Here is an 18545-nt window from a genome sequence, read left to right as displayed (position 1 = left end):
CGCCTATGTCTACTTCGTAACCATATTCGCAATCTAGTCCTGGGACTTTGACGAATATTTCGAGATGTTACAAACGGAATGACTAGTTTGAATTTTCTAAATACAAACCAGTAGGGAAAGGCAAATGTCGGGCTGACTTTATAATACCCTACACCTACCCTATAGGTACAAAGTTTGAACAATGTCTAATTCTAACCATTTTTGGTGGACCTCGCCGGATCGATCTTTCAGATGGATTATTAAGCAATCCGTATCACATTTTGAGTAAATACGGTTCACAAATGACAACATTATTGCAAATTACACACAATTTCACGAACTTATATATGGAAGCTATATCTAATTCTAAACCGATTTCGAGCAAACTTTTCAGATAATGTGGTAATTGTCGAGAAAAGCGTTGTGCAAAAATTTTGGCATGATTGGTCAAAAAATGCACTTGCAGTGGCTCTAGAAGTGAAAATCGGGCGATATACGTATATGGCAGCTATATCTAAAACTGGGCCGATTTCTATGAAATTCGCCAGTAATGTCGAGAGTTATAAGAAAATCCTTCCTGCCATATTTCGAGAGAATCGATTAACAAATGACCCTTTGATTGCAATAGTACTGCAAATCGGTCGAACATGTATATGGAAGCTATGTCTAAATCTGAACCGATTTCGAGCAAACTTTGTAGACATTGTGGAAGTCGTCGAGTAAAACGTTGCACAAAATTTTGGGAAGATAGGTCAATAAATGCGCTTGCAATGGCTCTAGGATTGAAAGTCAGGCGATTTCCATAAAATTCACCAGTAATGTCGAGGGCCAAAAGAAAATCACTCCTAACGAATTTCAAGAGAATCTGTTAACAAATGACCATTTTATTGCATTATTACTGCAAATCGGACGACCATGTATATGGGAGCTATATCTAAATCTGAACCGATTTCTATGAAATTCATTTGTAAAGTCGGGAATCATAAGAAAATCCTTCCTGCTAAATTTCGAGAGAATCGGTGAACAAATGACCATTTTATTGCAGTATTTCTGCAAATCGGACGAACATATATATGACAGCTATATCCAAATCTAAACCGATTTTTTCCGATTTCAATAGGCTTCGTCTTTAGGCCGAAAAACATGCCCATACCAAATTTGAAGACAATGGGATGAAAATTGCGACCTGTAGTTTGTACACAAATTAACATGGACAGACGGAGGGACAGACAGACGGATGGACAGACAGACGGATGGACAGACAGACGGACATAGCTAAATCGAATAAGAAAGTGATTCTGAGTCGATCGGTATACTTATCAAGGCGTCTATCTCTCCTACTTTTGGGTGTTACAAACAATTTCACTAAGTTATAATGCTCTGTAGCACAGTGGTGGTGTAGGGTATAACAAAAGCAAGAAAGAGATAGAAACTGTGGTAATATACTATGAACATCCAATGAAAGACCAGAGATGTGGACCCCCCCTTTAAGTGTCCATTTGGTTTAGGCCTGCTAGTAATATTGAGGGTAGTTCCAGCTTAGAGGGTACTATCTTGTCCCTGTCGGAAACATTCGGAACCACCCTACTGTATATAGGTCACCCAGTCTATATGGTATCCAAATTCAAAATTTTTCCTTTCATCACATTTTTGAATCTTGAGATTCATTATCCCCTGAAAATGGTCTTAAATGTATTCTCTTTGCTGTTTCTTCTTTGTTGTTAAACTCTGGCAACATTAATGTACAAATCATTCGGTCTCACCCTACTTACTGTACATACGTCACCCAGTCTATATGGTATCCAAATTCAAATTTTTCCCTTTTTGAAGTCCACTATCATATTTTTGAATCTTCAGATTCTTTCTTCAAATCATTCTTTATCCCCAGAAAAGGGTCTTCAATTTCTTTTCTTACCTTTCTTTTTTTTGTTAAACTCTGGCAAAATTAAGGTACAAGTCATTCGGTCTCACCCTACTGTACATACGTCACACAGTCAAAATGGTATCCTAATTCAAAATTTTTCTCTTCAAAGTCCACTGTCACTATTTGTGATTTTTAAGATTCTTCCTTCAAATCATTCATTATGCCAAAAAAAGAACCCCTAATTCCTTTTCTTAGCTTTTTTTCTTCTTTTTTGTTAAACTCTGACAACATTAAGGCACAAGTCTTTCCGACTCACCCTACTGTACATAAGTCACACAGTCAAAATGGTATCCTAATTCAAAAATTCTCTCTTCAAAGTCCACTACCACTATTTGTGATTCTTGAGATTCTTCCTTCAAATCATTCATTATGCCAAGAAAAGGTCCTTAATTCCTTTCTTACCGTTTTTTTCCTTTTTTCTAAAACTCTGGCAACTTTAACACACAAGTCAAGTCCCTTTATCCACCCAACTTTGCTGTGGTTTTCAAAATTGTTTTATGCACTGCTTACGAAAATTGTTTTATGCTTATCACACAGTACTTACCCAACATTTTGTTGCGATTAACATCAATGCGTGCTACACCAAAAGCTGGATCCGTATCTGCCGTATAATTGTCTATGGTAAATTCCCAATAGTGTATGCCACGTGAAAAGCCCACAGAACCCAAGGCCACTCGATGTTCCCAACCTTCCACCGATACGGTGGAGTTGTTGTTACTAAAGATGAGACCGGAGCCAGGACCGCCGCTGAGAACAGGATCGAATGTAAACCAAGCAACTGTAAAGAAACAAGAGGCGAAAAAAACACCAAGAGATTAAATTTGTGATAGGAGTAGAAAAAAAAAAACAAAAAAAAAAATGCAATAAATCGAAGAGCTACAACAAGTTGTACTCGTAGCCAAAGGAGAATGGCAAAACCAACAGCTGGACAAACCAATCTCGAGGAGTACACCATAAGCTTTGTTCCTTCATGCATTCAATAAACAGGAAATTCAATTTGATTGCATTTCCTTGTTACTGCTTGCATATTAGGGTGAGTGTGGGTGTGAGTGCATTTACTGGTTTTCCGTTTCCGCCATAGTTTTTGTCTCACCACCATTTCTTGTTGACCATGTTATAGTGTCAGAGTATTGTGTCTACACATGTTGTAGATTCACCAAACAATGTAGTAAAACTAACTAAGGACAGAATAAACGGGGAACTACGTATTGCAATGTTTTTGCAAGATGTTGCTTGCTGTAGCATCTTCTATATATTTTTATTCATTTTTCTAAACAAAATGGTGATATGGCGAATTATGAGAGTTGTTTTTACAAACTTTGGTATCGATCATATTGGGATCATATTGGGAATTTAAGTATGTCTAGGTTCCTTACTGATCTCAAATGCGGACACTGACCTCCCTGTAGTGCCAAATGGGGTAGCTGCCCATAACCCCTGCAAAAGCTTCACTTATAGAAAAAGGTTATAGGCAAATATTTGTAATACCCTTTGGTATCAGTTTAATACCAGACGAAGAAAGTTATGGAAATAGTACGAGCTCTAACAAATAAAGGTTAGACTAGGTTAGAAGTGAATAGATATGGCACACTAATCACAAGAGAGCACATGCTACTTGCCTATGCCGACGATATCGATATCATAGGTCGGTCACCAGAAGTAGTAACTGCAGCCTTTGAAAGAATCGCAAGAGAGTCAGTGAAAATGGGTATAGCAGTAAATGGATGGTCTCCACTCCCAAAAAGCCTTGTACAATAAAAAATAAAAATAAATAAAATCATAGGTCGGTCACCAGAAGTAGTAACTGCAGCCTTTGAAAGAATCGCAAGAGAGTCAGTGAAAATGGGTATAGCAGTAAATGGATGGTCTCCACTCCCAAAAAGCCTTGTACAACCGAGCAGATAAAGAACATGGAGAAAGTTGTGAATCACAACTTTGAGATAGTCAGTAACTTTATCTACCTCGGCACCGCCGTAACCGAAACGAATGACACCATGTTTGAGATAAAGCGAAGAATAATACTGGCAAACAGATGCTACTTTGGACTAAGTAAGCAGTTTAGAAACAAGGCCAACTTTCGCAGACGAAGATTATACTATACAAGACACAGATACTACCCGTGCTGTTATATGGTTCTGAAGCATGGGTACTTGTGAAAGCTGATGAGGCAGTGCTTGGAGTATTTGAGAGAAAGATTCTTCGTCGAATATAGGGTCCAATTTGCGTTAACGGAGAATATAGGCGACGTATGAACCACGAGTTGTATGACGACGATAGCATAGTTACACGCATCAAAATACAACGGCTGCGTTGGCTAGGTCATGTTGTCAGAATGGATGAAGAAGCTCCAGCAAAGAAGTCTTTTGAAGGCAAACAAGGTGGTACCCGCAAACCGGGAAGACCAAAAGCCCGATGGAAAGATCAAGTTGTGGGAGACACCTCGAAACTTGGTGTCAGAGATTTTGGAATGAGCGCAGAAGATCGGGACGCTTGGAACGCTATTCTACGTTCGGCTAGTGGAAGAAATATTCTGTCATAGCCAATTAAAGTAAGTAAGTAAGTTAGGTTAGGTTTAAGTGACAGTCTGCTATCAGACTCACTTAGACGTTTTCGTCCATTGCGATACCACAGGAACAGAAGAAGGATGATGCCTTCTAGTTCCTACCGTTGAACCATCCAGATCGCATTTAAAAGCCCAACAACTTGCGAATGTTCACATCCGCTAAATCAGATAGGTTGGCAAAGAAATGAGAACCTAAAGTGAAACTCCTTCTGACTGCCAGTGCGGGATACACACACGGGAGGTGTTCTATATACTCTTCTTCTTCGAAGTCCTGACGGCTTCTGTAAAAGTCGTTATTGGCAACCTTTAGTCTGTAAGTACGTTTTCCGATTGACGGGCACAATGGTTGAGACGTCTGTTCTTGCCAGTGACAGCAAAGCGGTAGACCTCTCCAATCTAGATAAGGCCACATAGTTTTGGAATGCTCACAATCCCCAATTGGTGACCACACCAACAGAAGAAGGACTGCCAGTGCGGGACACACATACAGAATGTGTTTTATAATCTCTTCTTCTTCAATGTCCTGACGGCTTCTGCAAAAGCCGTAGACTTATTCAAGTCTAGATAAGGCCACATATTTTTGGAATGCTCACAACCCCCACTTGGTGACCATCTGTCATTCGTTGTCAATCGGGATCGGTGTGGAAAACTTAGCTTAAATATTGCTAGAGGCATACCCACAGATCCCATTATCCCTGGAATGTGTAGGGTAGTTCCTAGTCCGCAAGCTCATCCGCTTTACAATTCCCTGTGGTATCTCTGTGGCCCGGTGCCCAGAACAGTTTAATTTTAGACTGTTCAGCCGTCTCATTGAGAGATCTGCGACAGTCGAGGGCGGTTTTTGAGTTCAGAAATACGTACTCCAGGGCTTTTATGGCTGCCTAGCTGTTTGAGAAGATTTGTGATTCCATTGTGATTCCTCACTCTCTCATTCACTCAGCACTTAGACCTGCGTGGAAGACAGGCTTCAACGAACTTTATTTTACCACTTTGCCGCTTCGATGAAGGTCTTGTATTTAACTAGGTTAACGCCTCTGAGGTCAATTCACCTAGTGCCTAAAAGAAAACAAGTAAGAGCGTGCTAAATTCGGCCGGGCCGAATCTTATATACCCCCCACCATGGATCGCATTTGTCGAGTTCTATGCGCGGTATATCTTTCTAGGCAAACAAAGAATATTGAATAAGAACTATTATGCGATGGGGCTATTTCAAGTTATAGTCCGATTCGGACAATAAATGAATGCGGAACATTGTACAAGTTATTGTGAAATATTTTAGTTAATTCGGCCCCTTTGTAGGGGCTCAAGACCCAAATTGGGAGATAGGTTTATATGGGAGCTATATCATGCTATTGATCGATTCAGACCATATTAGACACGTATATTGTGGGTCACGAGAGAAGCCGTTGTACAAAATTTCCGCCAATTCGGATGACAATTGCGCCCTCTAGAGGCTCAAGAAATCAAGATCCCAGATCGGTTTATATGGCAGCTATATCAGGTTATGTACCGATTTGCGCCATACTTAGCACAGTTATTGGAAGTCATAACAAAACACCTCATTCAAAATTTCAGCCAAATCGGATGAGGATTGCGAGGTCTATTGACTCAAGAAGTCATGATCCAAGATCGGTTTATATAACAGCTATACCAGATTATGAACCGATTTGAATCGTACTTAGCACAGTTGTTGGAAGTGATAATAAAACACTACGTGCAAAATTTCAATAAAATCGGACGAGAATTGCGCCCTCTAGTGGGTCAAGAAGTCAAGACCCAAGATCGGTTTATATGGCAGCTATATCAGGTTATTGACCGATTTAAACCTAACTCGGCACAGTTGTTGGATATCAAAACAAAACACGTCGTGCAAAATTTCATTCCAATCGGATAAGAATTGCGCCCTCTAGTGGGTCAAGATGTCAAGACCCAAGAACGGTTTATATGGCACCTATATCAGGTTATTGACCGATTTAAACCTAACTTGGCACAGTTGTTGGATATCACAACAAAACTCGTCGTGCTAAATTTCATTCCAATCGGATAAGAATTGCGGCCTCTAGAGGCTCAAGAAGTCAAGATCCAAGATCGGTTTATATGGCAGCTATATCAAAACATGGACCGATATGGCCCATTTACAATCTGAGCCGACCTACACTAATAAGAAGTAATCGTGCAAAATTTCAAGCGGCTACCTTTACTCCTTGGAAAATTAGCGTGTTTTCGACAGGCAGACGGACGGACGGACAGATGAACGCACATGGCTAGATCGACATATCAAGAATATATGGGTTGCCCAAAAAGTAATTGCGGATTTTTTAAAAGAAAGTAAATGCATTTTTAATAACTTAGAATGAACTTTAATCAAATATACTTTTTTTACACTTTTTTTCTAAAGCAAACTAAAAGTAACAGCTGATAACTGACAGAAGAAAGAATGCAATTACAGAGTCACAAGCTGTGGAAAAAATTGTCAACGCCGACTATATGAAAAATCCGCAATTACTTTTTGGGCAACCCAATACATGGGGTCTTAGACGAATATTTCGCGTAGTTACAAACAGAATGACGAAATTAGTATACCCCCATGCTAAGGAGGAGGGTATAAAGACGAATTTGATATCCAATTGAAGAGCCATATGTTTGGGGAAGCACCCCACCCTAAAAAAACACCTCCTTATTATGTAAAAGCTATTTGATGTTTAAATTGACTGATTGATACTCATTTTTGAGTCAAAGTCCCTGGGGTCCACCCCAACCTCAAACAGAATTTATTTACTGATAATGCCATTATGGGGCCCATATAAAATGTATTTAAAAGTAGGGCACCAAGCGTATATTTACATTAGGGGCCCAGTGTCTCTCTAAACCGGAAATATTTACCAATACGATAATATAGGACTCAAAAGAAAGGTATTTGGGAGTGGAGTAGAAATTTACCCAGGAACCGAGAAGGGGCACACTTCTCACACATCAATGAAAGCTTTCCGATTCAAGTTTAAACTCAATGATAAGGGACTTTTATTATAGCCGAGTCCGAATGGCGTGCCGCAGTGCGACACCTCTTTGTGGAGAATTTTTCACATACCGCCGCTTTAAATTTTGACCGATGTTATCGCCAGGATTTGAACGCAGGCGTTCAGTGTTATGGGCGGACATAGGTTACAGTGGGACGAATTCGATATACATATTCAGGGAGAAGTGTCCCAACCCATAAATGATAGAGGAGAGTTAAAAAAGGCTCAACAGAGCGGGCCCGGTACGGCTAGTGAAAGATATATGAGAGAAGAGTGTGAATTTGATATCAATATTCGTGACCATGTGTGTAAAGGCCTCCCCACTACCATAGCACCCACCAAATAGAACGTATTTGATGGCCTTGACATTATGGGGTTCAAACAAACAAGGCACATATTTACGGACTATGACAACTAGGGGCTCAAATTTAAGGTATTTAGATGGTACTAAAAGAATTTTATATCCAACATTGGGGCCAAGTGTTTTGTGGGTTGCCTCACCACATAAATTCCCGCTAACCCAATGGCAATTAGGGGGCTTAAATAAAAGAAATTTTAAAACAGAGCATGATGCTGGGCTTAGTGCATGGGTGGACATATTTGTTGACTATGGCAAAAAGGAGCTGGAATGTTATCTGATATCCGTTTTATGGCCAAATGTTTGAGGAACGCCTCACCCCATAAGCGCTTCCTAAACCAGACATTTACACCGATCATGGCCATATGTGGCTCAAATTTAGTGTAGAGGGCGTAGAGTATGAATCTGATATCAACTTTCGGGGCAAGCGACTTGGCTACTCCAATTCACCACCCATGGCAGCCGGTTGTACGTACCGGATTGCCTCGATGGAATCCTTCAACGGCAAGGGCTGCCGCCTCTTTGTACAATACTCTGATACAAGAACAACAACAACCACCAAAACATAAATGTATCATTCAATCTTTATTGACCCAAAACCCTCAGAGCGATCTTATAGATCTTTGTCTGCACCCCAAGTACTGTCAGCAAGTGACTTGAGGACCTTGTTTCTAGTTTTGACTTTATCGCAAATGTGACGCCAAGTATTTGGGACACTTGATGGTCGGAATCATTTCTTCAGCGACCGTCACAGTCAGCTCAGTATTCAACTCACGCGTATTTGTAGTGAACAATATGGCTGAAGATTTGGTGGCAGATATCTTCAGATTTCTTGCAGCGAAATATGAGGCAAGTTTGTTGAGGTAGACGTTCAACCTATCGCAGATGTCAACAATGGGTAAGGGGCCCGATGCCATGATAGTACAATTGTCCATATATGATACGATCTGTATGCCGTCTGGAGGGGTTGGAATGGAGGTTAGGTAGAGGTTAAGCAGTGCCGGAGATGTCATTCCACCTAGTGGAACTCCCTGTTTCACTCTACGGTGCTTGGACTTCTTATCCCTGAATTCCACAAATGACTGGCGACCATACAGATTATTCCCGACCCAGCGTTTCAGGCCTGGCTGGAGGGACGTGCTGGCGATGTCCTCATATAGTTTGGCATGGCTGACCGTGTCGAAAGCCTTCGATAGGTCCAGTGCCACACGAGCACCGTCCTAGCACATGGACTGGGCTGACTGAAGCCATGGCAAACTGTGCGTGGGCTGACTGAAGCCACGGCAAATGTGTGCGGTGATGGCATGCAAAGCAGTTGTTGTGCAATGCAGTCTTCGAAATCCATTTTGATGCTCGTTGTATGGAAATTCTCCTTCGGGGCTCGGGAGGAGTAATGTCTCAAGGGTCTTTGCTATTGGTGAGTGAAGGGAGATCGGTCTGTACGACTCCCCCAAATTCCGGTTGAACAACCTGGCGCATCTCTTCGGCTCACTCACGGTTACTTCGCCAAAAGTGACTGAGGTCCTGTCATCCCGTCTACCGGGGTTCGAGAGTGACTTAGCAGTAGCCCACAGTTTGCCTACACCGGTGCCTAAGTTACATTGCTCCAAGTGTTCTAGCCACAAATTCCGCTTATATTCGTTGATTACCCTGATTATTTCCAGATCACTGATTCTGGGGTTAGTGGGGTCCATACAACAAAACCCATCACGGTCGTCTGCGTGTACCACTGCCTTCCTCTCGGCAACTAGCACATCCGAGGGGGGGTGGCAGTTCACTGAAGCGGCGATTGGTATACTCTCTGAAGCCAGCCAAAACGGCCTGCTTCTGATTGAGAAACGTCTGGCGCTCAGAGGTTATGAAGTCGGGTGGTCGGTCGATGGTGAGAATTATGGGGAGGTAGTTTGACTCCAAAGAGATGACGGCTTGCCAGGATATGTCACTCAGGAATTTAGGGGATGTCAGGCGAGCAAGTCCCCTAGAACCAGACAATTATGACCAGATAGTAACCTACTTATGTCGGGGTTGTAAGCTTGACCTTTAATTGGGACACAGCTACCAACCGGCGGTATGTCTACGTTGTAGAGCTCTATCTCGGCAGTACCGGACCTGATTGCTATCCCCATGCACTCCATGTAGGGGTCACTAGCGCCAGGCGCAGGCGAGATGGGCCTATACTGCACGGAATGGTGTATCCCGAAGGCCAATTCCCCACCTTCATTGCTAGAGCGATCCTTAAATAAGCTTTGTCTCCTGGATCGCTGCGACCAATATGCTCTTCCGACTCATAAAATCCACAATCTCATCGATCTTGCCACGGAGTCTGTGGCAGTTTAGTTGCAAAAATTAAACACTTTCCGGCACTGGCCTGGAAATTATGGGGCTGGGATGCTGCCGTTGCATATACTGCCGCACGGGAGAGGTCAAGGAGTCACATAGTCCGACGACGAGGACGTGACCCACTGCTGGCTATGTTCGCAAGCACCTTGCAACATATCCAGTAGGACTATACTCCCGTAGTGAAGTGAGGCTACAGCAAGATCGGAAATGTACCCACTCCACGCACCGGTTACACCTCACCGACACCGACCGATGATAGAGGCGGTTCTGGCAAACCGAACAGAACCAGGGTTCGGGGTTCTTTTCAATCCCGGCACGGGCCCAGAATCCTGCGGAGAAAGCACTCCGGTATGTGCCTCTCCCATGACGAATAAAAACGGCAAATTTTGTCCCACAGCGGAGCGTACCCGGCTCAACTATAGGGTTGCCCAAAAAGTAATTGCGGATTTTTCATATAATCGGCGTTGACAAATTTTTTCACAGCTTGTGACTCTGTAATTGCATTCTTTCTTCTGTCAGTTATAAGCTGTGACTTTTAGCTTGCTTTAGAAAAAAAGTGTAAAAAAAGTATATTTGATTAAATTTCATTCTAAGATTTATTAAAAATGCATTTACTTTCTTTTAAAAAATCCGCAATTACTTTTTGGGCAACCCAATAGTAGTCAATACCACTCTGTAACGGACTGTCACTGATATCTAGAATTAAATTCCACTTTATCTCGAATACCATATTACTTTGGCCAAAGTTAAACACTTTTAAACAATTCTTGCTCTTAAATGATAACCCCATCAGATAACGACAATCAAAATCTTTAAACTAATTGTTAATCCTTTCTCTCCCAAACGTTCATTCGCTCGTTTCAGGCCATTAAAATAATTAAAACCCTTTGGAAGCGCTAATCAATTTCCCGTCACTTCAATGTCCTAAATGTGGGGCTGGTAATTGAAAAAGCTTCTAGGCATTTATGACTAGACATATTTAGCGTCTTCCAGTACTGGGAAAAGTGCTAAAGGCAATTTTCCAAATTAAATAGCATTACGCATTTAACAAAATAAACACTACGGCTAAAGCTGCCAACCTAAGAAACACTCCTTTCGGGCGAAAAGTTTCAGAGGCCGTATTTTGCGTCTAAGTTAAAAACAGCGGAAGCCATCAATCAAAGTCGAAGTTAAGGTGAATGAACGTAGGCTAAAAAGAAAACTAGAATAAAAACCTCAACAAAGCAACGGAAACAGAGGGAGTTGGCTCCAAGGAAATTAAACTCTTTTTGACCAAAAGCACGAAGTAACGGGATTACGATGTCGAAAAAAATTGCATATAACTTGGCGCTAAAGACAATTTGCACAATTGACACTCACGCATGACTGAGTGCACAACAGCAATCCTTTGGCATGAAGCTCGTTTTTTGTTATTTACAGCTCTCCAAAGGAACTCCAGGGTAAGGACATGGCGCTGCTTTGCCTCACCTAGCGTTACACTAGAATTACTTTCTTTGGCATGCAAAAACTTAACATTTCATATCTACAGAATGAAATTGTACACACTTTTCTGAAGATTGCAAACAAAAAAAAAAAAGGAAAAACACAGGGAAACGACTATGACAAAAGAATATGGCCGCGTACTTAAATGGTCGTTAACGGAGCTTGTTGGTTCGTTGCCATAGACACTTCCTTCGCAGCACTTTCCCAGAAAACAAAATGAGACTTAATGCAAGGCACAAAAACACAATGAAAAAAAAAAAAAAAACAGATTAAAAGACATTTAACGCTTGAAGTAACTAAGCCTATACAGCGGTGGTTTTATGTTGTTCTGTAAATGGGAAAGAGTATTATCTTTGGGTTTACTTAACGAATACAAGGAATAACGAATGAGCAGTGGGACAAACAGCACATAGTCAAGGAAAATTTAAAAGCATTCCAGGAGTGTATTGTTCCTTTGAAATTATTCGCCTTAGAAAGGAAGACCTCAATTTTAGCCAGGTCGCAGCTTTTATGTGGCCCACTTTAAGTCTTAATCGCAATGAGACTTGGAAGGAGGTCACAGAGACACTGATGATGCAGCATGTAGCAGCGGGAGCTATCCACGGAAAGATGGTTGTTGAAGATTCTTCGAGCTTCAGCGAAAGCTATTCAGCGGCGTCTTGTGGTCAAGGAGCGTCAAGGTCAAGGATGCGGCAATAAAAAAACATTGGAATTTCTTTCGACATGCATGGGAGGCCTTATGCCTCTTTGGCCTGCCATGAAGATAGAGCTGGACGACGTTGCGAGTGTGGGACGAAGACATACTCAGGCTGCTAAAGAGCAGAATAAACGTCTTCTAGCGGAGAACTGGACAATTGTAAGGGGTAGGGCAAGGGAGAAAGGTAATGGCAAGGATCTCTGGATCAGGGTCCTCTGATGATGTCAACGCCACCCAGGGAGCAAGGCTGCATGAGTTGCCTAAAGTTAGTGCAGGTTAACCTTCACAACTCAAAGGCAACCACGCATAAGTTGCTGATAACTGTGGGGGGAGATGGCACTGATGTGGCCCTAGTTCAGGAACCGTAATTACGAGGTAGCAAGGTTCGTGGACTCAGATTACGAAATCTAAATGACATTTTCCACCAACAGAAGGTGAGATTAGAGGCTGTAGGGATTTGAACTTAACTTTAATTTCTCGTTTCAGCAATGAAGACTTAATGGTAGTGGCCTTGGAGACCGCGCAAGCCATAATTGGTCTTGGGCTCCATGTACCTACCATACGATGTAGACAACCCCCTACAGACACAGTCCGGGCCCTGGTCAGCTGGTCCGAGGATAAGGGGCATGAACTTGTGCTATAGATCGATGAAATCTAATCTCATCTTCCCCTAACGGCAGGTGAGATTGGAGGCTGTAGGGATTTGAACCTAACTTTGATTTCTCGTTTCAGCGATGAAGACTTAATGGTAGTGGCCCTGGAGACCGCGCAAGCCATTACTGTACTTACCATACGATGTAGACAACCCCCTACAGACACAGTCCGGGCCCTGGTCAGCTGGTAAGGGGCATAACCTTGTGTTAACGAATGTCGCAAATGCACACCACACGGATACCAACCAGAGAGGTGAGCCAATGCAATGTACCTTGGCCTCCATGTACTTACTATACGATGTAGACAACTCCCTACAGACACAGTCCGGGCCCTGGTCAGCTGGTGCGAGGATAAGGGGACTTAACGACAGTGGCCTTGGAGAGACCGCACAAACAATTACAGTTCTTGGCCTTCATTTACCTACCATACGATGTAGACAACTCCCTACAGATACAGTCCGGGCCCTGGTCAGCTAGTGCGAGGATAAGAGGCATGCCCTTGTGTTAAGGAGTGGATGGAGACGGTCCATTCCAAGACCCTCAACGCGCCTCTGTTTATCACAAGCGTTATATCCATAATCTGTTCTCTGATCCTGTTGTAAAAGTAGAGGTGTGCCTCTATTGGATACAATCAGGCCCGTGGATAAAACGTAATTAAAAAGTGACTCACCTCTGAGTCACAACCAGACACTGACACTATGCCAAAGGCCTCATAACGGCGCGATAATGACGAGGAGAAGAAGACTATCGAGCACTTGCTATGTGTATGTCCGGGTCTGCAGGAGCGCAGGCTCTACTTTCTTGGGAGACGGATCTTCTGCCAACTGGGTGATCTTGCGAACGTACCTCTGGAAGGTCTACTGAGATTTGATGACGGGACGGGATGTTCCGCCGGGGAGGTGCATTAAGCTCCGGCGAAGGCACATCTGTGCTTGCGTGGGGATGACCGTTTCACCCCCCATCTGATTATCCATTTCTCCTATTTTTTATACCCACCACCGAAGGATGGGGGTATATTCATTTTGCCATTCCGTTTGCAAAACATCGAAATATCCATTTTCGACCCTATAAAGTACATATATTCTTGATCAGCGTAAAAATCTTAGACGATCTAGCCATGTCCGTACATCTTTGCGTCTGTCTGTTGAAATCATGTCTTTAAAATTAGAGATATTGAGCTAAAACTTTGCACGGATTCTTTTTTTTCCATATGCAGGTTAATTTCGAAAATGGGCTTATCGGACCATATCTTGATATAGCCTCCATAGAGACCGATCCGCCGATTTTGGGTCTTAAGCCCATAAACACCACATTTATTATACGATTTTGCTGAAATTTGGGACAGTGAGTTGCGCTAGACCTTTCGTCATCCTTCTTCCATTTGGCTTAGATTTGGATATAGCTGCCATATAGACCGATCTCTCGATTTAAGGTCTTTCGCCCATAAAAGACGCATTTATTGTCCGATTTAGCCAAAATTTGGAACCGGGAGCTGTGTTAGACTCTACGACATCGTTCTTCAATTTGGCTGATATCGGTCCAGATTTGGATATAGCTGCCATATAGACCGATCTCTCGATTTAAGGTTTTGGGCCCATAAAAGGCGCATTTATTGTCCGATGTCGCCGAAATGTGGGACAGTGAGAAAGGTCAGGCCCCTCGACATCTTTCTGTAATGAGGCTCAGATCGGTCCAGATTTGGATATAGCTGCCATATAGACCGATATCTGGATTTAAGGTCTTGGGCCCATAAAAGGCGCATTTATTGTCCGATTTCGCTGAAACTTGGGACAGTGAGTTTTGTAAAATCTTCGACATCGTCCTTCAATTTCAATTAGATCGGTCCAGATATGGATTAAGCTGCCATATAGATCGATCTCTCGATTTTATGTTTTGGGTCCATAAAAGGTGTCCGATGGCGCCGAAATTTAGAACGGTGAATTGTGTTAGGCTCTTTGACATCCCTCTTTAAATTGGCTCAGATCGCTCCTGATTTGGATATAGCTGTCATATAGGATTAAGCTGCTATATTATAGACAGATCTCTTGATTTAAGGTCTTGCGCCCATAAAAGGCGTATTTATTGTCCGAATTTGCCAAAATTTGGAACAGGGAGTTGTGTTAGGCCCTATGACATACAGCTGCCATATAAACTGATCTCTCGATTTAAGATCTTGGGCCCATGAAAGGCACATTTATAATCCGATTTTGAAATTTGACATAGTGACTCACTTTAGGCTTATCGACATCCGTATCCGTGCTTCAGATCGGCCTATATTTGTACATGGCTACCAAAAATTGAACAATGACTTGTGCTTTTTAGACCACGAAATGTCCGTGACGAATTTGGTTTAAATCAAATCATATTTTGATATAGCTGCTATGGGAGCATAAAAATTTACCAGATTTTGACGAAAGGTGGCATACATATATACCCGAGGTGGTGGATATCCAAAGTTCGTCACAAGCGAACTTAACGCCTTTTTACTTGATTTTTATTCGTGTATAACAGGACATGATCATGGACCGAGAAATCAGATCTTCTCTCTGTTCGCTTTCTTTCTAGGGTATTAGATTAGGTTAGGTTAGGTTGAAAAGAGGGTGCAGATATTAATCCGCCCCATGCCACTATGGACATACACCTAAGCCAGTAATCAGCTTGTTGTGCGCTCTAAAAACTATAAAGTAAGAAATTTTTGAGTAAGGAATTCCTTCCTACTTACAAAATCCTTCATTGTTTTCAATACCACTCCCCTAAGTTGGTTCATGTCTGATATTGTGTCTCCACCTAAGTACCGGTATCTGTTGGACGCGAAAGCCGACAAAGGAAATGCTCCAACGTCTCATCATCTTCCCCGCATGCCCTGCACATGCGATCACTTGCCGCACCGATTTTACATGGGTGAGCTCGTAGCCCTATGTGTCCCGTTATGATACCAATAGCTATACTGACCTCCTTCTTGCTTCCTTTCAGTAATAGCGTTGTCTTCTCACGATCTGTCAACGCCGACTATATGAAAAATCCGTAATTACTTTTTGGGCAACCCAATAAATTTTAAAATTTTGGTTTATTGTGGACTTGTCATGGCTTGTTATACCCTCCACCATAAGATGGGGGGTATACTAATTTCATCATTCTGTTTGTAACTACTCGAAATATTCGTCTGAGACCCGATAAAGTATCTAGCCATGTCCGTCCGTCTGTCCGTCCGTCCGTCCGTCCGTCCGTCTGTCTGTCGAAAGCACGCTAACTTCCGAAGGAGTAAAGCTAGCCGCTTGAAATTTTGCACAAATACTTCTTATTAGTGTAGGTCGGTTGGTATTGTAAATGGGCCATATCGGTCCATGTTTTGATATAGCTGCCATATAAACCGATCTTGGGTCTTGACTTCTTGAGCCTCTAGAGTGCGCAATTCTTATCCAATTTGAATGAAATTTCGCACGACGTTTTTTGTCATAATATCCAACATCTGTGCCAAGAATGGTTCAAATCGGTTCATAACCTGATATAGTTGCCATATAAACCGATCTTGGGTCTTGACTTCTTGAGCCTCTAGAGTGCGCAATTCTTATCCGATTTGAATGAAATTTCGCACGCCGTGTTTTGTCATGATATCCAACATCTGTGCCAAGAATGGTTCAAATCGGTTCATAACCTGATATAGCTGCCATATAAACCGATCTTGGGTCTATACTTCTTGAGCCTTTAGAGGGCGTAATTCTTATCCGATTTGAATGAATTTTGGCCCGACGTGTTTTGTTATGATATCCAACAACTGTGCCAAGTATGGTTTAAATTGGTTCATAACCTGATATAGCTGTCATATAAACCGATCTGGGATCTTGACTTCTTGAGCCTGTAGAGGTCGCAATTATTATACGATTTGCTTGAAATATTGTACGACGGATTCTCTCATGACCGTCAACATACGTGTTTATTATGGTCTGAATCGGTCTATAGCCCGATACAGCTCCCATATAAATCGATCTCTCTATTTTACTTCTTGAGCCCCCAAAGGGCCCATTCTTATTCGAATTGACTGACATTTTACGCAGGTCTCCAACATATAATTTAATTGTGGTCCAAACCGGACCATATCTTGATATCGCTCTGATAGCAGAGCAAATCTTTTCTTATATCCTTTTTTGCCTAAGAAGAGATGCCGTGAAAAGAACTCGACAAATGCGATCCATGGTGGAGGGTATATAAGATTCGGCCCGGCCGAACTTAGCACGCTTTTACTTGTTTTTCGATATTTCCTTTCCAGTCCAAGGATGGTCCTTTCAGTTTCAAGCTCATCATTTTACGAATGTTTGACAATATTTCCTTTCAGATATTCCCAATTCATGTAAGACTTTGGCTTAATGCTAATCTAGGAAGAGTAAGAGATAGATTTGGCTTTAGACTGCGGCTTGTTTGTGTCAGAACCTGAGTTTCAGTTTCCAAGAGGCTCTAAGCGTCTATGACTATGAGAGATGAGTTGCCAATTTTGTGATTGAACAAACTCACTCTACTAAACCTTTCGGCTACTAATCTATTCGCTTCAGCCAGGATTTGGAATCGTTAATTTGAATTGTTCGAAGGCAAAAGGGAACGAGTGATACACTTGTATTCGTCTTTACTTGTTTCCATTCACATGATGTGGTAATACTACCCCAGGACACTCGTAGAATCTTGACGTAACTTTTCAGTCTTAAAGTTGAGTTTAATTACGTGGTTACATTTTTTTTCTTCTAAACAATTTATTTCGCTTGACTGTTGAGTTTTTTTCCAAGTTTGATAAGTTTAATTGAAAAGTGCAATGAAAACCGCTTCCAAATTTTACCCCCCCTCGCTTTATGCAGCAAACAGTAACTCCAAAGAGTTTTTCGAACTTTGAGCTAATGACGCAAACGGATTGAATATCAGCCATGAATGACTTAACACTATGTTTAGCTACTGTATATAGAAAAAAAGAAGAAGAAAAACAAAAAACTTAACAAAGTTACTACTAGGCTTACCTTCTGCCGTTTGAAGACCAATGAGTTCCGAGTATTCCCCTTCGCCGGCGCTGTTAAAAGCCTTGACACGGGCATTGTACATCGAATTAAAGTGTAGGCCATCAACAGTGCAAATGGTCTCTTTGCCGCAATAAACTTCCTATAAATTATATTGGAAAGCAGAACAACGAAAAGGCATTAGGAAGTGAAGAAGGCAACAATACCAAAAACGAAAAAAAAAACAAAAAACAGAAATGGACGACCCGCCGACTACATTAGAATTAACCAATAAAACAAAAAGTAATTTCTCAAAGCCAAATGAAGTTGGGTGGGCGGAGGAGGCCATCGATTTGGAAATGCCACAGCACTTACCCTAAATTCTCCACCGCTGCCATCGTCCAATTCCAGTACATAGCCCTCTACAAAGGAATGATTTGGTGCCTGCCACGCCACAGTTACAGAGTTATTTTCTGCCGAACAATCCTCGGGTATAATTGCAGGTGGTTGTGGAGCTGTGGGTGGTTCGGTGAGTAGTTGGTTGGTTGGTTGGTTG

General features: G+C 42.0%; 1 protein-coding gene across 2 annotated transcripts in view; it reads right to left on the bottom strand.

Moving 5' to 3' along the window:
- Nucleotides 1–18545, bottom strand: part of LOC106087135 (E3 ubiquitin-protein ligase TRIM9) — a 573450-nt gene that overhangs the window by 20128 nt on the left and 534777 nt on the right. For both annotated transcript variants that reach the window (XM_059365015.1, XM_059365016.1), the window contains 3 exons: nucleotides 18365–18504; nucleotides 18014–18152; nucleotides 2448–2681 (listed from right to left, as the gene is read on the bottom strand). In XM_059365015.1, coding sequence (XP_059220998.1) covers nucleotides 2448–2681; nucleotides 18014–18152; nucleotides 18365–18504 — 513 coding nt within the window. The remainder of the gene's footprint in view (nucleotides 1–2447; nucleotides 2682–18013; nucleotides 18153–18364; nucleotides 18505–18545) is intronic.

The sequence above is a fragment of the Stomoxys calcitrans genome, chromosome 3, assembly GCF_963082655.1.
Source record: "Stomoxys calcitrans chromosome 3, idStoCalc2.1, whole genome shotgun sequence".
In the NCBI taxonomy this organism is placed as follows: domain Eukaryota; kingdom Metazoa; phylum Arthropoda; class Insecta; order Diptera; family Muscidae; genus Stomoxys; species Stomoxys calcitrans.
Note: the sequence above shows the minus strand (reverse complement) of the source record. Positions and strands in the feature narration are given on the sequence as shown.